This window comes from Macaca thibetana, chromosome 1, assembly GCF_024542745.1.
Source record: "Macaca thibetana thibetana isolate TM-01 chromosome 1, ASM2454274v1, whole genome shotgun sequence".
Lineage (NCBI taxonomy): Eukaryota > Metazoa > Chordata > Mammalia > Primates > Cercopithecidae > Macaca > Macaca thibetana.
In genome coordinates this window covers 182,453,444-182,478,030 of record NC_065578.1, presented here as the reverse complement: position 1 = coordinate 182,478,030, position 24,587 = coordinate 182,453,444, and the positions used below count along the sequence as shown (strand labels likewise).

The following is a 24,587-nucleotide window of genomic DNA, read 5'->3' as shown; positions in this document are numbered from 1 at the left end:
AAGACCCATCAGTGTGCTGTATTCAAGAGACCCATCTCACATGCAAAGACACACATAGGCTCAAAATAAAGGGCCGGAGGAAGATTTACCAAGCAAATGTAAAGCAAGAAAAAAAACGAAAAACAAAAAAACAGGGGTTGCAATCCTAATCTCTGATAAAACAGACTTTAAACCAACAAAGATCAAGAGAGACAAGGGCATTACATAATTGTAAAGGGGTGAATTTATTTCTTAAGATTTGAGTGCAAACTTAAGAACAAAGCTTTTATCAAGAATAAACACAAAAGCTAAACAATTCTTCAGTTGTGCATTTTAACAGAAAGTACAAATATGAATGCATTATAATTTATAACTGCATTTAAAAAATTAAAATATTTCTCTCCAAATCCAAAACAGTACACGGTCTTTAATCTGTTCTCATCTTGTTTAGATGAATTAGAAACATTTGTCATATGCTATCAGGAAAATATAGACAAGAATTACTAATCAGTTCTTTATGATCAAAGAAACATTATTCTCCTTAACTGTGACTTTTTGAATCACTTATCTGTATTTCAGTTCTGAAATACCACACAATTATACCTCCACTCTAGAGGAAAAAATGAATGAATACAAATATCAAGGAGATAGGAACATTCATGGAATTAAAGCAAAAGTCACAAGTGTTTGACTTAGAAATGTACATATTGTAATAATTTTTTATTTTTGTTTTGTTTTGTTTTGTTTTTTTGAGACAGAGCCTCATTCTGTCGCCAGGCTGGAGTGCAGTGGCGTGATCTCAGCTCACTGCAACTTCTGCCTCCTGGGTTCAAGCAATTCTCTTGCCTCAGTCTCCTGAGTACCTGGGACTACAGGTGGCCACCCCATGCCCAGCTAATTTTTTGTATTTTAATAGAGATGGGGTTTCACTATGTTGGCCAGGCTGGTCTCAAACTCTTGACCTCGTGATCCACCCACCTTAGCCTCCCAAAGTGCTGAGATTACAGACGTGAGCCACCACACCCAGCCCTGTAATAATTTTTCTTTTTTTTTTTTTGAGATGAAGTCTTGCTCTGTTACCCAGGCTGGAGTGCAGTGGCATGATCTCGGCTCACTGCAAGCTCTGCCTCCCAGGTTCACGCCATTCTCCTGCCTCAGCCTCCCAAGTAGCTGGGACTACAGGTGCCTGCCACCATGCCTGGCTAACTTTTTTGTATTTTTTAGTAGAAATAGGGTTTCACCATGTTAGCTAGGATGGTCTCAATCTCCTGACCTCGTGATCCGCCCATCTTGGCTTCCACAGTGCTGGGATTACAGGCGTGAGCCACCGTGCCCGGCCAATAAATTTTTAAAGTACAACTTTAGTTGATGGCTGACATGTATGTAAAAATTGTGAACAATTTAAACGGGTATAAAAATGTGAGATCAAAATCTTTAGGCCCAAATACTTGAAAAGTCACTAGGAATATGGAAAGATTTGTTTATATAGATTTTTAGATGAAAAATTAGGGGGTAATGGCATCTCCCTGATCCCTTAACAATATTTGGATTTTTGCCACGAATTAGCAGCACCCATGCTTTCTGTTTTCTAACTATAGTTATTCCTGCTTTTTTTCCTCCTTTACTTCCTTTCTTTAGTTATCCATTCAACTGATTCCCTTCACTGCTAATTCTCAACCACTATAACCACTGTTGCCAGGTCTCTGTGTTTATGATTGGTTCTTTGGTTTCCATTTTATCAACTAAAGTAATCATGCTGAATGGTCAGACATGAAATGGAGACATTTAATATGACTTTTCTTGTTTCTATGTTTTCTGATTTTTTTTTTCTTTCTCTCAGTTTCGAGTATTTACAGCCCCCTTCCATAAAGTAGGCTTTGCTGATTTCTGGCTGGCCGATCAGCTGAACAGCCTGTCAGTGATACTGATGGACCTGGAATATATGATCTGCTTCTACAGTTTGGAGCTCAAATGGGATGAAAGTGAGGGCCTGTTGCCAAATAATTCAGAAGGTAGGATATGAATTTGCCTCTGTACTACTAAATCTCTGGTGTAAACCAAGAAATATTGGGAAGGATAAATGAGAAAGTTAAGGTCATGATGAAAACTTACCCAATAATATTACAAACTTAATTAAATGTACTTGGCATTCTGTTAGCAGTCTCTTTATCTGATATAATTTGGCTTTTAAATTATGCATTAGGATTTCGTCTGTCCATTTGCCAAGAGATTTACAACTTACACTTAAAAGAATTCTAAAACTTTTTCTAGCACATTGGTAGTTATATTGCAAATACTTTCATGCCAACAATTTGTTGTCACACTGTTGCTGTGTAATGTAACCCAGATACCAGTGATCAAAAATACTGATTATTTAGAAATAGATCAAGTGCTTTGAGAGTAATTGCAGATTGCTTTTTAATTCTTACTTGGGGTGTTATTTTTCTTCTGGCTCTTCCCGCCCCCCCGCCACCTTAGTTTATTCCAGCAGTTCAAGTTATTAAGGAATTTTGCCTTCATGACAAAGATCTAATTTAGATAGATTATGTAACATGTGACTAACGAAAGTTAATGATGAAGCCGATGCTGACACATTTTTATTGATTGCCAGTGGATCACAATTCTGTTGTAAGTTGATCACACTCAATTCTGAATTTCAGAATTCAAGGAAAAATTGATTTACCAACTCTATTCTTATTTAAACACACAGTTTGTTCTTGGTTTAAAAAAAGAGGGGAGGTAGGTGAACAAGAGCATGTGCTCTTGGGTGTCTTGTGTTGTGGTGGTTTGGAATTCACAAAATTGTATAGAATCACTGGTGATACTTGTAGGCTTTCCAGATGTTTCAAATTACAGAGCAAACCTGTTTTTTCCTCCTACTGTATACTCATCTTCTAATTTTCTTACAGTTTTATCACACTCCAAAGAAAGTGATTCCTGGACAGATATCCATAAATCTGAGAGAGCAGATTTCCCCACTAGTTCCCCCACAACATATTTTACCTTCTCTCCTTGACTTATCTATCACTAAAAAGCTTGAGAATAGACTGGGCACGGTGGCTAACACCTGTAATCCTAGCACTGTGGAAGTCTGAGGTGGGCCGATCACTTGAGGTCAGAAGTTTGAGACCAGCCTTGGCAACATGGCAAAACCCCATGTCTACTAAAAATACAAAATTAGCTGGGTTTGGTGGTGTGCACCTGTAATCCCAGCTACTCAGAAGGCTGAGGCAAGAGAATCACGAACCGGGAGGCAGAGGTTGCAGTGAGCTGAGATTGTGCCACTGTACTCCAGCCTGGACCACAGAGAGACTCAGTCTCAAAAAAAATAAAAAGCTTGAGAATATGATAGTTGCAAAGAAGAAAGTGATTCTGAAGCCCAGGTTTCTTGCTTTTTCAGACTTGGTAGTGGCTACGCTATATGACTAAATGATGTGAACAAGTTATTTTTTACAATTGTAATTTTTCTTCTTTGAAATCTTCACAGAATCAGGAATTTGCCACAAATATACATATGGTGTGCGGGCCATTGTTCAGTGCATTCCTGCTTGGCTTCGCTTCATCCAGTGCCTGCGCCGATATCGAGACACAAAAAGGGCCTTTCCTCATTTAGTTAATGCTGGCAAATACTCCACAACTTTCTTCATGGTGACGTTTGCAGCCCTTTACAGCACTCACAAAGGTATTCTGTGATTGACTATGAAGAGATTTTTTTAAGCCTGGATTTTTACTACCTGAATCTATTTCTTACTCTGGCTACTTTTCCATTTGTCATGCTCTTTTTTTTCACTGAAATTTCAGTTCCTTCAGTTATACCAGTTTGTTCTTGAATGCTTTTAGTCTCATTCCAGTATCTACTGATAAAAGTACCACTGAAAAGAAGCACAGTCACCCAGAATAAGAATTTGTGATAATGTTTAAAATTCTGAATTATGTTTAATGGGTTCAATCTATGGATATCTTGGGTTTCCATTTGTTTTTAGACTTCCTTGTTCATTAATGAGGTTGGGAAATGGCTTGGTGAAAAAAAATTCCCTGTGGCAATCAAGTATGTTTTTAATCGCTTTCCTTCACCAAGTAGTAAGAATTGTTTCCAGCCCATTTAACTGCAAATTGAGTTCTCTGATTCCTCTAGTTTCTCATCTCCATGGCAACCTATTATTACTTGAGACTGCGCTTCTGTTGGGAAGAGAAAAGGCTTTTAAGTTCTGAGCCACATGCAGTCACTCCTTTTGAATTTTTAACCTTTTTCCAAGAACTGTCAGTCAGCAATCTCACTTCCTTTTTGTAAAATGCATTCCATCTTTGTCTTTTTAAGTCAATATCAGCCCACACCTTAGATGCTGCACTTTCTCATCTGTAGGTTGTAAAGAGATGTTACTATTTGAAATTATTCGTTATTTTTAAATACTTTGCAAAGTTTTTTTTCAGTGATTTTTTTTTTCTTAATTGAGAGACTGTATTTTCGGAGCTTTGGCCAGTGCTACAAAATTGCTGCTAATCTAAAGTGTGTCTAACAGTCATAAAAGATCAGAACATTGCTTCAATAAACCTTGAGATTTGATGCAGCAGATGATATTTATAATATAATTCCACTTTTTCCAGTAGATTCTGTGGTTGGAGTAGGATTGATAAATGTAGCCAATAATTTTACCACGATGTAGGCATTCTTGTTAAATGATATAATTTAACTAAGTATGTCAGTAAAGGAAACACATCTCCAAAGCTCCCATAATTTTAACTCATATTGTGGAATGCTGTTAAGTCCAGGCATGTATCATAATTCAGGAGGTTGTTACTAGAGAATTTATAAATTGGGCAGCTGATTTAATATAGTATTTATGACTCCATTTACTAAGTTACAAAGAACCCTTTACTTTTCTTCCATCCCAGGTAAAAATGAGTACTGTTTTTCTAGTTGAATATTTTAGAACATAATATACCTTTAACTGCAGTTGATCCTTGAACAACTTGGAGATTAGGGGAACCAGCCTCGCACACAGTTGAAAATCCACAGATAACTTTTAACTCCCAAAAACACTACTAATAGTTACCATTGACCAGAAGCCATACTGATAAAATAAATGGTCTATTAACACTTATTTGGTATGTCATATGTATTATATACTATTCTCTTATAATCAAGTAAGCTAGATAAAATAAAATCGTATTAAGAACATCATAGGGAAGAGAAAATATCTTTCCTATTCATTAAGTGGAAATGGATCATCATGAAGGTCTTCATCCTTGTCATCTTCACATTGAGTAGGCTGAGGAGGAAGAGGAGGGGTTGGTCTTGCTATCTCATGGGTAGCAGAGGCAGAAGAAAATTCGTATGTTAAGTGGATCTGTGAAGTTCAAACCCATATTATTCAGGGGTCAACTGTATACTGATAGCATTCAGTAAAAAGCTGAAAATCCAAATTCATCAAATCTGTGAACAGTCCACATCTAAAATGTCTAAACTAAAAAAGTAATAGTTTAAATAGCATTGTGGGCTTAAGACATTCCTTACTCACGTACTTCTTCAAAGAATTTTATAAACCATATTACCTTTTGGACATTTTTAAGTTTACAACCAAAATTTTTCATCTTAAGTTTAAGTAATTACAAAAGATATAGTTTTAGTGTATTTTAAATGTTTACATTTTAAAATAAAACTACTAAATGTTTCTATTGTGTAATAGAAAATTTCCATCTCTTTGCTCTTGAACTATAATGTATATTTTAATATAATATATTTTTGTTTTAATGACTTGTCTGCTACATAAACATGTAAATTGAAATTAAATTCTTTCTGTCACTAAGAGATTAATTTGTTTTCTGTTCTGGGTTGTAATCACCATTACCCTGATAATTACCCACAGTTGATCAAAGCAACATTACAAATGTATTACAAATTTAATTTTTATAAGTAATTGTTGCAGGTAAACATTTCTTAACGAGATAAATTTATGTTATTACTGTTTCCTTTTTCAGTTTTTATATAAGTAAACTCAGAAATCTTGTGGCTATGTAGATGAGAATAGAAGGAGTTTTGTTGTTGCAGTAACACTCAGTTTTATGAGATCAGTGAGTTATTTATGGGTTATTTACCCAATTCTGAGTTATTTGTTCAAAAAATCGTATAGTGATCTATCACCAATAAATATTTTTAGCAATTAGATTTTCTTGGTTGAAAGCAAAGGGTTGAAAATAAATAAAGCAAATAATTTAACATAAACTGAATGAAAAAGGATCTGATAACCAGCCATTGGAGTCATTAACTTTCTAACCTAGACAGTGGACCATCATGTTATTGTTACTTTTAGAAGCTCTTTGTCTAACCCAGCATATGCAAATAATTGTTAGGAAAATAAAAATATTGTTAATTTCAGTACACATTTTCCAGTGCAATATTTTATAATGAAATACTTTTATCATATTCTTTAAATGTCCTTTTGCAAAAAATCTGGAACTTCAGATTATACTCATCTGAGCTATGGAAAATATCTGCAATATACCTGTAGGGGAGGAAAAACTTACTCCTCTACCCTCTTAAGTAATTGGGGCCTGCAAATGAAATTGACAGCAGACAGATGAGTAAAAGAAAAGGTTTGTTATGTACACAGAGGTCTTCATAGAAAAGAAGACCCAAAAGAAATGTTTAGACCAGGGGGTGGAGGGGGCTTTTATACCATTTTTACAAAGAGTGATAAATTGTGAAAAAGTAAGTTTAAACAAAGGTAGGGGGTTGGGCTTCTTGGTGGTAATTTGTGAAAAGGTAAATATATGGGGATTCTAATGAAAGAAAAGGATTATTTAGTAAGGTTTGTTGTGTGTACCAAAGTTGGTGTCTTCTCTATTGATAAGTGTCATCTCTGGTGAAGAAGTGTTGCCGTCCTCTTCCTAGTATGGAGTGAGAGCATCAGCTTTAGAAATGGAAATTTATATTACATTTACAAAAGGAATGTATGCCCTGCTTTTAGACAAAAAGAGGGAGGGCAGATATATTTCCCTTCATCTGAGGGTCTCTCAGTTGCCTTCAGCTCAAAATAATAATCCTTATGCCAAAGTGGCATATTTGGGGATGGCATACTCTGATCCTCTTCATACCCTAATTGGGAAATCAGTCAGACAAGTGGAAAAAATTTTGACTTCAGGTTTACATGTTTATTTTTATGTGTGTGTGTGTATTTATATATATATAAATTGGACACAGTTTTTTGCCCACAGTAAAAGTTTTTTAAAAACCAGAAACAAAAATATTTTTTCGATGGACCATTGGTTATATATCTTAATCATATTGCTAAAATTAAAAAAAAACTGTATAGTTGCTACATGTTAAATATTCATATCACTAAAATTTTTAACCAAAAAGCTTAAAATAGACGAAAAAATTGAAAAAAAATATATATATATCCATGTGTAAGCACCTCATTCCTTCATTCTAGTTCTGAGTTAGATGCATGACCACGTAGATAGGTGGACAGACAGGCAGGCAAAGCAAGGATACATTCACCAAGTACTTACTAAGAATATTTTATGTAACATGCCATGCTAAGCACTAAAAATATAGTGACAAAACACAATTCTTGCCCTTTATAATCTAGTAGGGGAATAGACAAAAAGACATTAATTGGTTCTTAATACTACTGTTAAGTATACTGTTTTAGACATGGCTAAAATGGTAAATTTTATTTGTTTTTACCACAGTTTTTTTTTTAAGGCATAAAAATAGAGTATAAAGAGATAAGCAGGGTACTGGAAGAACCCCCAGCACAGGTCTCTAACTCAGTCTCCTAGGCCTTAGGATGGGAGGAAGACTTCTGTGAGGTAACATCTAAGCTGTATCCTGTTGTTTATATTAAGTTAAGGAGGATTCTAGTTACCCGTTATGTGCCTTGCTCAAGGCCATGTAATTTGTGAGTGGTAGAGGTGTAGTATTTCTCAATTCTATTCTTCAGCCTAGGGATTTTTTTTTTTCAGACAAAGCCACATCTTTAAAGTGGAGATAATGGTACCTGTTCTTTTTGTTTCACAGGTTTGTTTTAAATAGTAAATAAAAGAGTACACATGAAATCTCCTTAGACTCTTAGTATGCTACAAGGGAATTTATGATAAAATGAAATATTTTCTTTGCTGACTAGAGCTGCTATATGTCTTGCTTTACAGAGTCTTTTAAAGAGAAATCCTTAATGATTGTCTTGGCCAGGGGACTTGCACAGGGCAAGTATCGATTAGAAATGTATTTGGCTTTTTGCCCAAGTAACATAGCTACTTACTCACTGAACATTATTCAGTACTCACTGTTGAAGTTTTTTAAAAACCAGAAACAAAAACACTTTTTAGATGGACCATTGGTTATATATCTTAATCATATTGGTAAAATAAAATTTTAAAAATGTCATGGTTGCTACATGTTAAATATCCATATCACTAAAATTTTTAATCAAAAAGCTTCAAATCGAGGCAAAAAAATTGAAAAGACAGCTCAGAGGAACCATTGATAGAAAAATTGGCATTGAATATTGATCAGAAGTAGAATTTGTTAAAGAACATGGGAAATGGGAAAAATAAAAACATCAAACAAGTGGAATTTGATTTGTTTTTTTTTTTTTTTTTTTTTTGGATACTATTCCAAGAGAAAAGGCACTAGAAAACATGGACTTTAGAAATAATCATTGAGCCAAAAGAATAGATTCAATATGATTAATTAGGTAGATACTTTTCTATGAAATGTATATGTACTGTTACAAGTGATAAATTTTAGAGGGGCAAGGAGTAAAAGATGGTGAGGTAACCTTGTTCGGATTCAGAGATCTGAGTCTTTTCAAAGAACTAGCCTGCAGGAGTTACCATAGCAACAGCATTATATTAGGGGCATTTTCAAGATTGTTCTAAAGTGTCTCATGTTATGCTGCATGATTTGTAAAAATGGAGGTGTAAGAGTTAACTGTGTGCCTAGACTCATTTTTTGAAAAGTAAGGGAGGAGGTTGGAGGTTTAGGCAGCCCATTTGAGGGAAATTAAGGATGATAATATTTCAGCTAGCACTCACTTGTATTAAAAAGGAAAACACATTTGAAATATTTCAGTTTATTTTTTCTATCATTGATTTTAGAAACAAAGGAATTTAGCTAGCAGCCAATCTCCACATTTTAAGAATTCACATTTCATTGCATGGCTAAATTTGAAGGCAACTCCTACAAGTGTTTTGTTGGAATTGGGATTGGAGGAGGCACAAAAGTGTTTTAAATGGTTTTTGTGAGTCCTTGAGGTTTCTTGGCTTTAGCAAAGAAAAGCCTGTGGGAGGTACAATAATAGAAAAGGCCATTATGTTGTTATTTCTAAGTGGTTGTTGAGGGAGAGCATTTCATTAGATTTTCTATTTTTCATTTACAGTTTGTAACATTCTAAAATATTAATTTTTAGTGGTTTAGTTAGCTCTTTGTTACTCTTTGATTTCATATTTTACTTTAGACTTTTTGTTAGTGTTTGCTAAAAAGCATTTGCTACTAGATTTTATAAAATATTTGGAACAAAGAAGTATTCTCAGCACAATTAAGAGTTCATTTATGTCTGTGTGGTTGTTTTCCAGTGCCCAGATCTTTCTAGATCCCTTCTTAACATTCTCTAAGGGTTGCTGTGCCCCCTAATGAGGATTCCTCAGCAATAGCTCAGGGCCTTCAGTGCAATAGTCCTATCATTGTTTGAGTGAGCACACATAGTCCTGAAGTGCTTCCTCCCTGGGGTATGACCAGTTTATTACCCTCTTTCTACCCTGAATAATAGGCTGTTATGCCAGAATTTCCACATTTTAGTCTTGTTATACAGTAATAGAAACAGTAATTGTTTTTCATTCTCTAGGGAAATTTTTGTTTCATTAACTTTTTTTAAAAAAAGATATACACACATTTTTAAAAACTCATTTGGATAAATGCTCTCATTCTTGGCTTACTATTAAAGTAGTTCAAATCTTTAACTCTTTCGAAATTGATATATTTCCACTGTAATTTCCTAGCGTAACTAAAAATGTAGAAAATAAACAAATTATTTTAGAATTTATCTTGACAATATTTGCTTCAGAACTGCCGATGCCGTAAAGCCAAATAGGAGACCTTTTTCCTGATTATTAATTTTACTTTAATTCAACAAATATTTCTTGAGTGGTTTTTATCTACTTGGCGTTGTTAATTTTAAATGGTTTTATAATTATATCCCATCTTAAATTGCTTTTAAAATATTAATTATAGCTTTAAATAAATTAAATTTCCTTTACATCTTCTTTGTCACTTAAAAGTCTTTGAAAAAAAGAACACATATGCTCACACCCTGATACCATTTTCTTTTTTTTTTTTTTTTGAGGTGGAGTCTCGTTCTGTCGCCCAGGCTGGAGTGCAGTGGCCAGATCTCAGCTCACTGCAAGCTCCGCCTCCCGGGTTTGCGCCATTCTCCTGCCTCAGCTTCCCGAGCAGCTGGGACTACAGACGCCCACCACCTCGCCCGGCTAGTTTTTTGTATTTTTTAGTAGAGACGGGGTTTCACCGTGTTAGCCAGGATGGTCTCGATCTCCTGACCTCGTGATCCACCCATCTCGGCCTCCCAAAGTGCTGAGATTACAGGCTTGAGCCACCGCGCCTGGCCCTGATACCATTTTCATAGTCCTATCTCTAGTCACCTTTGTTTTCTTAATTGCTCTTAAGACTGATAGATGTAATTGGCATTTCTACATAAATTATGTTGCTTTTGGAACACTCATGCACAAACGTTTAAAGTTTAAAAAGTCTCTACTATTTTATTGCTTAGAAATTGAGAGAGGATCTGTGATGTTTAAAAGAAATAGTTGACTAGTCACAATAGCTTACACCTGTAATCCCAGCACTTTGGGAGGCTGAGGTGGGTGGATCACGAGGTCAGGAGTTTGAGACCAGCCTGGCCAACATGGTGAAACCCCATCTCTACTAAAAATACAAAAATTAGCTGGGTGTGGTGGCAGGCACCTGTAATCCCAGCTACTCAGGAGGTGAGGCAGGAGAATCATTTGAACCCTGGAGGCAGAGGTTGCAGTGAGCCGAGATCATGCCATTGCACTCCAGCCTGGGCAACAGGGCAAAACTCCATCTCAAAAAAAAGAAAAAAGAAAGAAGAAAAGAAATGGTTGAAAAATTTTTATACAAGAGTTTGTCTAATTGAAGAGAAATGTAAAGACCAATTGCTTGAAAGTCGAATTTTTTATTTTTGTTTTAATTTATATACTTTATATTATATATAATTTTACATGAGAAAGCTATGGTGAAAAGTATAAACATCAGAAAATGTCATTGTATCTAGGTATTTACAGCAAAAAGAAAAGAAAGAGAAAAAAATGAGCAGGCAAATGTACTTACAGACCTTGAGTTCCTGCTAAGTATATGGTACTCTAAGGAACATAATAGATTGTATGTGACTGTCTTTCCCTTAGAGTTTTATAGTATAATACAGTAAGTGTACTCATCGGCTATTAACAGCATAATAAACCAACCCTTCAAAACTCAGTAGCTTAAAAACAGCTTTAATCCATTCTTGCTTATGCATCTGTAGGTCAGCTGGGAATTGATTGGTCTCGTCTGGGCTCAGCTGGATAGCCTTCAGGCTGCTATTCTGGCAGGGTTTGGCTCCTCACTGCAGGTTGGGTTTCGATCTAATCATGTGTCTTCATTCTGGTGCCTCAACTGAAAGAGCAGCACTTACCCAGGAGAAACTCTTCACATGGGACTGACAGAAACAAGACCTATTACACAGATTTTAAGCCTCTGCTTGCTCCGTATCTGCTAGCTTCCAAAGGCCCTTGCAACTGCTCGGCCAAAGCAAGTCACCACACCCTGCATTAATGGGGCAAGAAAGTATACTTCTGTCATGGAAACAGGGATGGGTTGAAAGGAAGAGAAGAGTTTTAAAATGTAATCTAATCTACTATGATACAGAAAACAATTTAAACTGATTTGTCTAAAGTGGCAAAGGACTTAAAACAGTTTTGTAGAATAAACATAACTAATAAACATGAAAAATTTTCCACTTTGGTAATAAAAACAGAAATACAAATTAAAATAATATTTAATCAAAGAAGTGATGATGCCTATCACTGGCAAGGTTACGGAGAGATGAAAACTCATTCTGTTGGTAGAGTATAAATTTGTAAGCATTTTGGGAATTCTGTTGAGTCTTAAAATCATTCATACCTTTTGACCTAGTAACTACCTTTCCACAACTTTTTCCTAAGTAGCGAATTGGGCAAAAACGAATGTATCTTTGTAACATTATATAGTAAAAAACTGAAATAATCTAACAAATGTTCAGCAATAGGAGAATAGTTTACTTGTAGTAACTGCATCATATATGAAATATTATACAGTGGCTTGTTAAAAGTCACACAATGCACCTGCAAATAGTAGATGAAGAATAATGATTGTGTGTGTGTGTCTGTTTTCACAGATAGTCTTGCTCTCTCACCCAGGCTGGAGTGCAGTGAGTAGCTTGGTCGTATCTCACTGTAGCCTCAAACTCCTAGGCTCAAGGGATCCTCCCACCTCAGCCTCCTGAGTAGCTGGGACTACCCAGGCTAGTCTCAAACTCAGTCTTCCAAAGCTGGGATTACAGGCCTGAGCCACTTCACACAGCTGGCACACTTTAATTAAGAGCAATGTGGACTCGGCCAAAATATGAAAATAATTTCTCTCTGCTGGAAAATCGAAAGTCATTCTTGAATTGGAAGGAAACAAAACTAACATTAATGTTGTTTCAAGTGATGGCAGAATAGTTGACATGATTAATTTGCTTAGTGTTGTATTCTTTTTTAGGTTTTAAGAAATATCAAGGGGGCCGGATGCTATGACTCACGCCTGTAGTCCTAACACTTTGGGAGGCCAAGGCGGGCAGATTACCTGAGGTTGGGAGTTCAAGACCAGCCTGGCCAACATGGCAAAACCCTGTCTCTACTAAAAAATACAAAAAATTAGCCAGGTGGAGTGGCATGCACCTGTAATTCCAGCTACCGGGAGGTGAAGGTTGCAGTGACCTGAGATCATGCCACTGCACTCTAGCCTGGGCTACAGAGCGAGACTTCGTCTCAAAAAAAAAAAAAAAAAAGAAATATCAAGGGTAGTTAGGGTAATTTGTTAAAGCTGGCTAGCAATTTTCTCAATGTATATTGTTAATAAATAAGGAATGTTGTGAGCATGCTTCTTAGAATGTAATGAACAAAAGACCAGTGGGCTAATGTTGAATTTCTTTTCTTTTTTTTTTTTTTTTTTTTTTTTGAGATGGAATCTTGCTCTGTCATGCATACTGGAGTCTAGTGGTACAATCTTGGCTCACTGCAACCTCCGCCTTCCAGGTTCAAGCAATTCTCCTGCCTCAGCCTCCTGAGTAGCTGGGATTACAGATGCCCACTACCACACCCAGCTAATTTTTGTATTATTAGTAGAGACAGGGTTTCACCATGTTGGCCATGCTGGTCTCGAACTCCTGACCTTACCACAGGTGACCTGCCCAGCTTGGGCTCCCAAAGTATTGGGATTACAGGCGTGAGCCACGGCGCCTGGCTAATACTTAATTTCATTGATACTTTGGATAGGTATAAGATACAGTTTTCATGAAAATATTCAGAGTGAAGAAACTTTTCATACACTACAGCTAATTCTTAATTTCATTGATACTTTGGATAGGTATCAGATATGGTTTTCATGAAAATATTCAGAGGGAAAAAACTTTTCATACACTACACATGGTATTTTCTTCGCATAGTAAAACAAACAAACACAAAAAAACAATGGCGCCACTTAATAGGAAGGAAAATAAAACATCTACCTAAATATCTCATTGATAAGTAGCATTTGTATTTCTACTTGTTCCTCTCCTGTGGGCTTCTCAGGCCTCTCTCTAAATACTTTTTAGTTGCTTCTGAATAATACCCCACAACATATTTCTTTTAAAGGTAGAATTGTACTACTTGTAACTATTTTATCCTTACCAGGAATCTTCTCAAACCAATAAATATCTCCCAAACAAAGTAGAATATTGAAGTCTACACAACACATTTCATAGCTGGTATAGAAAACACTGAATCACTGAAGAAAATTAGGCAGAAACTCTAAGATCTATTATATAGTCTTCTCACTTATGAATATTAGACTAATTCTATTTCCTTTCTCAATAACTGAAAAAGTTGATATTTGAAATTAATTTTAAAAATCTGTCATTAAACTTTCTATTGCAGAAAGTAGTACTTCTTACCTAAAGAGCAAAACACCTCCCTCTTCTCAATTTAATCAACTCCTCTGCCAGTAAGAATTTTAAAAGCACTGTCTTAGTGAAAGACACGTTTTCACATTGAGAACTAGAATACGGGCTTTGGAGTCAGGACTAGGTTAATTTAGCCACTTACTAATTATGTTACCCTGAGAAAGTGACTAGATTTCTTTGGTTTAAAATTAGTAAAATTGAGGTAGTAATTCCCAACTCATAAGCTTATTATAAAGATTAAGTTGTATAAGTACACTATAACTAGTGTTAATTGGTATTGATATCCTTTCTACCATCTGTGATGACAGCGTGAAAAAACTCACATGCAAAATATTAGGGAAGGGGTTTTAACTATAGATGTGGAAGAATTTAAAATAATTATGAGTAAATGTCTAGGTAAAATGGACAATTTATCTTTAGAAAGTTAGAAGTTAACAAAATAAATGCAGGAAGACAGACACTCTAAACTGTGGACTAACTGCTATTGCAGGAATAGGGAAAGTTGTCTTTAAAGTGTCAGACCACAGTGTTTTCACAAGTGAAACTTTGTAAAACCTTTCAAACCTTCAAGGAATGGTTTGTGCCATTTAAACCATTTAGAAATGTAAAAAGAAAGCGTCTTATTTCTCTTTACAAAGCTAGCATAATTCTGAAAAATACCACACTCAATAAAACTGTAGTCTAATATTACTTATTAATATACATACAAAAATTCCTTATTTTAAAAAAATTGATACAAGGTAATTATACATTTATAGAGTACATAGTGATGTTTCTGTATCTGTGATCAGATCAAAGTAATTAGGATATCCATCTCAAACATTTATCATTTGTGTTAGTAACACTCACTATCCTTTTAGCTCTTTGAAACTGTATATTGTTGTCAATTGTAGTCATCCTACTGTGGTATAGAACACTAGAACTTATTCCTCCTATCTAGATGTAATTTTGTATCCTTTAACAAATCGCTCCCTATCCTTCTCTCCCCTATGCTTCCCAGCTTCTTGTAACCTCTGTTGGACTTTGTACTTCTATGAGATTAACATTTTTAGCTTCTACATATGAGTGAGACCATGTTGTGTTTAACTTTCTGTGCCTGGCTTATTTAACGTAATGTAATGTACTCCAGTTCCATCTGTTTTGCTAGGATTTCATTCTTTTTTATGACTGAATAGTATGCCATTGTGTGTATATACACTACATTTTCTTTATCCGTTTATCTGTTGTTGGACACCTATGTTGATTTTTTAATCTTGGCTATTGTAAATAGTGCTGCTGTAAACATGGCGCAGCAGATGTCTCTTTGTTATACTGATTTCCTTTTCTTTGGGTTGAAATGCCCAGTAGTGAAATTGCTAGATCATATGGCAGTTCCTATATGCAGTTTTCTGAGGAACCTCCATACTGCTCCCCATAGTGGCTATACTAGTTTATATTCCCACCAACATTGTAAAAAGTCTTAATAAAATATTTGCAGCTAGAACTGAGCAGTATATTAAAAGAATAATATACTGTGACTAAGATATTTTAGGAATGCAAAAAATAGTTCAGTGTTAGGAATCCTTAAAAATTAAATTTTACCATATCACTAGACCAAAGGAGAAAAGCCATGTGGTCAGCTCTGTAGGTGCCAAGGAGACATTTGTTAATTTTTTTAAGAAAGAATATAAGAATACTTTGTAAGTATGGCAAAATACTATACACACATGTGCATATAATCTGTCACTCTATATCTTAGACCAATGGCTAGAAGCATGATTAAAGGTAAAGTATCAGAGACATTCCCTTTAAAATTTGGACTAACATAAGGATGTCTGCAATCATCACTATTATTCTACTGATCATTGCTATTACACAATAAAATGAAATAATAGTAAAATTTTTAGGCCGGGTGCGGTGGCTCACGCCTGTAATCCCAGCACTTTGAGAGGCCGAGGCGGGTGGATCACGAGGTCAGGAGATCGAGACCATCCTGGCTAACATGATGAAACCCTGTCTCTGCTAAAAATAATAATTTAAAAAAATTAGCCGGGCATGGTGGCGGGCGCCTGTAGTTCCAGCTACTGGGGAGGCTGAGGCAGAAGAACAGCGTGAACCCGGGAGGCGGAGCTTGCAGTGAGTGGAGATCGCACCACTGCACTCCAGCCTGGGAGACACAGCGAAACTCCATCTCAAAAGAAAAAAATACAGTAAAATTTTTAAAAACCAAAAATAAAATCTCAACATTTGTAATATGACCATCCAGTGCTCTCACTTTATTTGCCCGTTAATGAATTTTATGATGAGCATGCAATTGTTTTACAAATGGGGAGAAAAAATAGTTCCTTTTATTAAAAAATATTTTTAAGTTGTTGGCCTAGACTTTCTAAGGCCCCTTTAGCTCTTTACATTCTATTAGTCTAATAGAGCTATTTGCAAATATGTCATGTGTTGTCAGACATTATTTCATTTTGAACCTGATACCAACTTTGAAAGAAAGGAAAACAGGTGTTATTCTCATTTTGCTTGCCCAAGGTCACATGACAGTAAGTAGCAAAACCAGAATTTTGACTCTGGATTGATTCCTTTTTTTACTCTAAAAGGTTATTTCCTACAAGGCAGCATGCTATAATGCTCTGATCCTCACATTTTGGTGTGTATCTGAATTACTTTGGATGCTTGCTTTAAAATGCATTATATTCGGTTTTACTTTCGGTCTAATTCAGTAGGATTAGGGTGATCCAAAATTTGCATTTTTACCATGTCTTCTTCTAAAGGTGATTGACTGAGGACACATTAAGTAGCATGCAGACAAAAGATGTTGTAAACAGATGTGATGTTGAGCAAATATAGAGACAAGTAAAAGTAGATTTGAATACTACTTCCTCCTACTGAACTCTTTGTAAGATCTTAGCAGTCAAGTGATGAATGGTACATAGGCAATAAAGCACACTGGGTAAGAGTATATGGGCTTTGGATCAGTGAATCTTGGGCATGTTACCTGATGATAATGGTACTCACTTCATAAGGAGGTTTTAAGGACACGTGTAAATTTTCATAGAGAGGAATGAGAAAGAGCAGAGACAGTCAAGTGTTAGTTACTTCAGTGGAAGTCTTAACACAGGTACATGCATGCACACACCCACAAAGCACATCAAGAAAGGGGACCCAGGAGTTCCCCACCAACAAAAAGATTTTGTTTCTCCTATCAGCTTCTATTCTGCTGAAAGTCATCAGAGACTATTGAAATTTTTTATTTTTAATTATATCTCAAAGTGGATTGATACTGCAATTGATGAAGTGGATCCCAGAGTAAATATCTGAATAGGTGTTTCAGAAGTACTGACTTTGATTTTTTGGTAGCGTTTGAGATAATACAGGTTTTACTCTACTTCTAAAAATATTTTATTTAAAAGAAAAATTAAATGAAGTTTTATATAAAAAGGCATCACAGTTTTGTACTGTTTTACTCTGAGATTTAGAATTGTTTCAGATGGATCTTTTATATCTGGTATGTTATACTGGTGTAGAATATTGGCAGGCTGTATGAAGAAAACGTGGAAGACATTTTGGCTTTCCTTCTCTCTGTGCATATCTCCTATTATATTTCTTCTCACTCCCTTTTTAGGTTTGTTAACTAACCATAATGTGGAATACATATTGTTATTTCTCACATTTCTAGAATACATCTTTGTGATCTGCATTTATTTTATATTCAATTCTAATTACTATATTCTGTGTTATAGCTGCTTAAAGATGTACTCCAATTTATTTCCATTTTTAAATGACTATAATTTTAGCTTATGTTTGCCACTTTTTTCAGTTCAATTAAGAAAAAAGTTGGTGCCCATATGTATGTACTACCTGAAGCTTTCATAAAATGAGCAACTTGAGACATTGTGTAAAATGTATAGAATCCTGGCTGGGCATGGTAGCTAACACCTGTAATCTCAGCATTTTGGGATGCCAGGGTGAGAGGATCACTTAAGGCCTGGAGTTCGAGACCAACTTGGGCAACATAGCGAGACCTCATCTCTAAAAAAAAAAAAAAAAAAAGTTCTTTTTTAATTAACCAAGTGTGGTGGTACACACCTGTAGTCCTAGCTACTTGGGAGGCTGAGGCAGGAGGATCACTTGAGCCCAGGAGTTCAAGGTTAGAGTGAGTTATTATTGTACCACTGTACTCCTGCCTGGGCAACAGATTGAGACTCTGTGTCAAAAAAAAAAAAAAAAAAGAAAAGAAACGTTTATAGTATCCTTATATTTATTTTAAAGTGGTTATAGTTGTTAGCATTTCATTTAAATAAGTGAAATTGTGTCTTTTCTAGGAGAGAAGGCAGAAACGCATAGTTTATCTGCTCCAGAATTGTTATTTGATTATAAAAGAAAAGGAGTGGGGAAAAGCAGAAATAGATATTTTTTAATACAAAAACACCAAACTTCTATTTAACTCATGAATTGAAAAGGAAACCAACCAGTTGTCACAACTAGTTCAAAGGAGAGGCAATATATTTTCCATATTATGGCTAGTTAACAAACCCTTACTATGGAGTAAAGGAATGCTGATACCCATTTACAAATGGACACAAAACTGGCTTTTTCCACTGGAGGTGGGATGTGGTGGAGGAGTAGAGGGTGAGGTGGAATTGTTGGACCTCCGTCAGACAGAATTTATTTGTGTGCCTATAGACAGAGTTATTTGCATTTATCCACAATTTATACAGAATTATAAAATAGCTCCAGGACCAGAAAAGGTACAAACTCCATAGAAACATAGCCTAGAAAGGTATGGTGTAAACAATGCAATCCATTTTATATACACAGTAATTATTTTTGCTTATTCCAAAGTCTTAACTTTTCCTTACAGCAATAACCTACTACAGGAATGTTTCCAAGGCTTTTGATCAAATATGTGACAGAAAGGGATTTTTAAAAATAAGCCTAGACACACACACATAAGAAAGATATTGGAAGAGGTTCTGATGATCTGATCTGGGAAGGGGTGTCTGATACAGCAGAAGAAAAGTTGCTCAAACTCTGTCAAGAAGGGAAGTCCTAAATGGTGTCATTGATGCTTTTATAATCACTGAAGAGATAATTTTGTTATTGAGGAGCCAGTAAATAAGGATCTATATAAATAATAAATTGAATATAAATACAGTTTAATAATCGAATTACCTTCTTGATTACATCTGTCACATCCAGTTTTATTCAACAAACATTTACAAAACATCTTCAGCGTATCAGGCACTGCTAGATACTAGGCATACATAGATGAACAAAACATATCTTGCCTTTAAAACCTACTCTTGGAGCTCACAGTTTGGTAAGGGAGATAGACTACAATAGTACATGGAAGTGCAATAATACTATACTATCAGCGTTGTATAGGGTGTGAGGGGGTTTGAAAGAGGAAGTGGTTAACTCAGTGAAGGTTTTGAGGAACAGTCAAGTTTTGTGTTTTTTTAAAATTAAGCGTTTTGTTTTGAGATAATTGTAGAATCACATGCAGTTGCAAGAAGTAATACAGAGAGATCCCATATACCCTTTGCATAGTTTCTCCAGTGGTAACATTTTACAAACATGTAGTACGATATCACAACCAGAATATTGACATTCATACAGTCAAGATACAGAACATTTCCATCACCACAAGGATCCCTCTTGTTGCCTTTTTTGCACAGTATTCCCCCGACCCTATCCATACCTTCACTTTCTGCAGTTTTACTTATCCATGGTCCACCACAGTCTGAAAACTTTATGCTATTTTGAAAGAGAAAGAGACCACAGTCACATAACTTCTATGGTTTTCGTTTTGTTTTTTGAGACATGGTCTCACTCTGTCACCTAGGCAGGAGGAGTACAGTGGTGTAATCTCAGCTCACTGCAGCCTTGACGTCTTGGGCTCATGCAGCCCTCTCACCTCAGTCTCCTGAGTAGCTAGGACTACAGGTGTGCGCCACCACACTGGTCTAATTTTGTTTATTTTTTGTAAAGGTGAGGTCTCCAACTCCTGGACTGAAGCAGTCCTCTCACCTTGGCCTCCTAAAATGTTGGGATTACAGGCGTAAGCCACCACGTCCAGCCTTCCACATAACTTATTACAGTGTATTATGATTGTTCTATTTTATTATTATTGTTGTTAGTCTCTTACTGTGCTTAATTTATAGATTAAACTTTATCAAAGGAGTACTATTCATGGTTTCAGGCACCAACTGGGGGTTTTGGAATGGTTGGAATGTATCTCCCACAGATAAGGGGGAAATACTGTATTCGTGTTAGGGTATAAGTCTTTTATTTTATTTGTGTTTTGTGTTGGTTTTCCCTAATTTTTGGTTTCTCTCATTTCTTTTCCCTACCTTCCTGTGGACTACTTGAATATTTTTTTAAATTCCATTTTGATTTGTCTATAGTGTTTTTAATGTATCTCTGTATAGCTGCTTACGTGGTTGCTCTAAGTATGTATGTGTAAATATATACACATATATATATGTAAAATGTTGAAGAGTTGGATGCCTTCATTTAACAGATTATGTTAAATGTAGCAACCTAATCACCCTTTACATTCCTTTATCCTCCCCCATTTATCATCTTATTGTCTTAACTGTTTTCTCTAAATATATTGATAACTACATCAGACAGTGTTACAATTTTTTGCTTCAACCTTCAAACATAATATAGAAAACTCAAGAAGGAAAATATCTTGCCTTTACCCATATTTTTGCATATTATGTCTTTTCTTCTGATGTTACAAGATTTCTTCTTTTATTATTTTCTATTTAAAGAATTTCCTTTGACCATTCTTTTAGGGGAGAGGCCTACTGGGTGACAAATTCTGTGAGTTTCTCTTCATCCGAGAATGCCTTGCCTTTGCCCTCATTCCTGAAGGGTGTTTTGGCTGGATGTGGGATTCTACATTAAAGGTCTCTTTGTAGTGCTTGAAAACTGTCTCTTCCCTCTGTTCTCCCTAGTTTCTAGTGAAAAATCTTGTCATTAAATAGCTTTTCCCTTATAGATAAGGTATCATTTCTGTCTTACTGTTTTCAAGATTATTTTCTTTGTCTTTAGTTCTCAGATGTTTGACTATGATATATGGTATTGTATTTTTAAATTTTGGTGTCTGTATGTTCATTGCTAGTATATAGAAATACAATTGATTTTTGTTTGTTTATCTTATCTCCTATGACCCTGTCGAACTCACTTTTGCATTCTGAGAGGTTTTTTTTGTAGATTCCTTGGGATTTTCTACATAGACAATTATGTCATGTACAAAAGAGATAGTTGTATTTCCTTCTCTTCAATCTGTATGCCTTTTACTTCCTTTTTTTTTTTTTTTTTTTTTTTCTTACTGTTCTGGCTTGAGGTTCCAGTACCATATTGAGTAAGAGTAATGAGAGCAGATATCCTTGCCTTGTTCCCAATCTTAGAGGGAAAGCATTTGGTTTTTCACCATTAAGTATAATAAATAAAACATTTATTGCAGTAGGTGTTCTGTTGAGGAAGTTCCCCTCTATTCCTGTTTTAATTTTTTAAAATGCTTGTTCTAAATAATTTCATATGATCCTGTGATTTTCTTCTAAGCTTACTTAGCCCATTAAGATGTTGAATTAACATTACTGATTTTCAAATGTTGAATCAGCCTGAAACTCTGAAATAAAGTTCACTTGGTGTATATTTCTTGTTATATATTGCTGAATTCTATTTGCTAATATTTTGTTAACAGTTTTTGTGTCTGTATGAGGTGTAGTTCTCTATATTTTTCTGTTTTTATATACTGTCTTTGGTTTTAGAATCAAAGTAATACTAATTTTGTAAAATTATTTGTGCAGTTTACCCTCCTCTTCTAATTTGTGGAAGATTTATTCTTTAAAAATTTTGTAGAATTCTCCAGTGAAATCATCTAGGCCTGGAGATGTACTTGGGAGGAGTTTTAAAATTACAAATTTGATTCCCTTAATAGCTATAGGATTGTTTAAATAATATCATATTGGCCGGGTGTGGTGGCTCACGCCTGTAATCCTAGCACTTTGGGAAGCTGAGGCGGGCGGATCACCTGAGATCAGAAGTTCAAGACCAGCCTGGTCAACATGGTGAAACCCCGTTTCTATTAAAAATGCAAAATTAGCTGGGTATGATGGTGTATGCCTGTATGAATCCTAGCTACTCAGGAGGCTGAGGCACAAGAATTGCTTGAACCTGGGAAGCGGAAGTTGCAGTGAGCTGAGATCACACCACTGCACTCCAGCCTGGGCAACAGAGCATGACTCCATCTCAAAAAAATAAATAAAATAAAATAAAATAAAAATATATATAGTGAGTTGTGATAGTCTGTGTTCATTGAGGAATTTTATTTCATTTAAGTTGTCAAATTTCTATGCATTGACTTGTCTAAGGTATTTCATTATTTTGATATCTTCGAAGTCTTTAGTGATATCCTCTCTTTTGTTCCTCATATTGGTAATTTGTGTCTTCTCATTTGTCTTTGTCAGTTGTGCTAGATGTTTGCCAATTTTATTACTTCTTTATTTTATTCATTTTTCTGTATTTCTCTTTTAAATTTCATTAACTTGTTGATTATTATTATTATTATTATTATTTCCTTCTTGTTTTGGATTTATTTTACTCTTCTAGGTTTTTGAAGTGAGAGCTTAGTTTATTAAGACTTTCTCTGTTTTCTAATGTATGCAGTTGTGTGTGTAATGTATGTATAATGCTGTGCATTTCCCTGTCAGCACTGCTTTAGCTGTACCCACAAATTTTGATATGTTGTAATGTCATTTTCATTTAGTTCAATGTATTTTTTTAAAATTTTCCTTCAGACTTTCTCTTTGCTTCATGAATTATTTAGCAGTGTACCATTTAGTTCCAAGTATTTGGAAATTTTTCTATCGTCTTTCTGTTATTGATTTCTGTGACCTCTCTTGGTACCTGTATATGTTCCATGGACACTTGAAAAGTATTTTCTACTGTTTTTGGATGGAGTGATCTATAAATGTTGATTAGATCCTGTTGGTTGATGGTGTTGTTGAGTTCTCTATCCTTGTTTATTTTCTGTTTATTTGTTCTATCAGTTACTGGGAATGAGTATTGAAATCTTAACTGTAACTGTGGATTTGCCTGTTTCCTCCTTCAGTTCTGTCAGTTTTTGCTTCACATATTTTGCTGCTCTGTTGTTTGGTGTACACACAACTAGGATTGCTGCTACTTCTTAGTAGGTTAATTCTTTTATCATTATACAATGTTCCTCTCTGTCTGTAGTAATTTTCCTTGCTCTGAAGTCTGCTTTACCTGGTAGTAATATAGCCGTTGATGCTTTTCATTGATTAATGTTTACATTATATATTTTTTTCATTTTACTTTCTTTTTTTTGTTTGTTTTTGTTTTTGTTTGAGATGGAGTCTCATTCTCTTGCCCAGGCTGGAGTGCAGTGGCATGATCTCAACTCACTGCAACCTCTGCCTCCCAGGTTCAAGCGATTCTCCTGCCTCAACCTCCTGAGTAGCTGGGAGTACAAGTGTGCGCCACCATGCCCAACTAATTTTTATATTTTTAGTGGAGCCATGTTGGCCAGGCTGGTCTTGAACTTCTGACCTTAGGTGATCCACCTGCCTCAGCCTCCCAAAGTGCTGGGATTACAGGCCTGAACCACTGTGCCTGACCATTTTACTTTCAACCTATTTTTTGTAGACAGAATATCCTTGGGTCATGGTTTTTAATCCACTCTGCCAATCTCTGTCTTTTAATTGGCTTATTTAAACCATTGACATTTGATGTAATATAAATGTTAGGGTATAAGTGTGCCATTTTCTTCTTTGGTTTTCTCTCTGCTTTTTATTTATGTTTTTACTTGCATATTTTTTATAGTTCTGTTTTATCTATACTGTTGTGTTTGTCTTTAAGAGTTAGGGTCTTGCTCTGTAGCCCAGGCTGGAGTGCAGTGGCATGATCATGGCTCACTGCAGCCTTATATTCCTGGGCTTAAGCAATCCCAAGTAGCTAGGACTAAAGTGCCGCCATGCCTGGCTAAGTTTACAAAACTCTTTTAGAGACAGAGCCTCACTATGTTGCCCAGGCTGATCTCAAACTCCTGGCCTCAAGTGATCCCCCTGCCTCAGCCTCCTAAATTGTTGGAATTACAGGTATGAGCCACTACATTTGGCAGTGTTTCTGAGTGTGTGTGTGTGTGTGTGTGTGTGTGTGTGTGTGTGTGTGTGTATATATATATATATTTTTTTTTTTTTTGAGACGAGTCTCGCTCTGTTGCCCAGACTGGAGTGCAGTGGTGTGATCTTGGCTCATTACAACCTCTGCCTCCCGGGTTCAAGCAATTCCCCTGCCTCAACCTCCCGAGTAGCTGGGATTATAGGT

The 24,587-nt window shown here is 35.6% G+C and overlaps 1 protein-coding gene across 2 annotated transcripts in view; it reads left to right on the top strand.

Moving 5' to 3' along the window:
• XPR1 (xenotropic and polytropic retrovirus receptor 1) overlaps positions 1-24,587 on the top strand; it is a 267,712-nt gene that overhangs the window by 217,923 nt on the left and 25,202 nt on the right. Inside the window, exons 10-11 of one of the 2 annotated variants that reach the window (XM_050766256.1) lie at positions 1,820-1,991; positions 3,467-3,661. In XM_050766256.1, coding sequence (XP_050622213.1) covers positions 1,820-1,991; positions 3,467-3,661 — 367 coding nt within the window. The remainder of the gene's footprint in view (positions 1-1,819; positions 1,992-3,466; positions 3,662-24,587) is intronic. The other variant, XM_050766266.1, reaches the window with a different exon arrangement.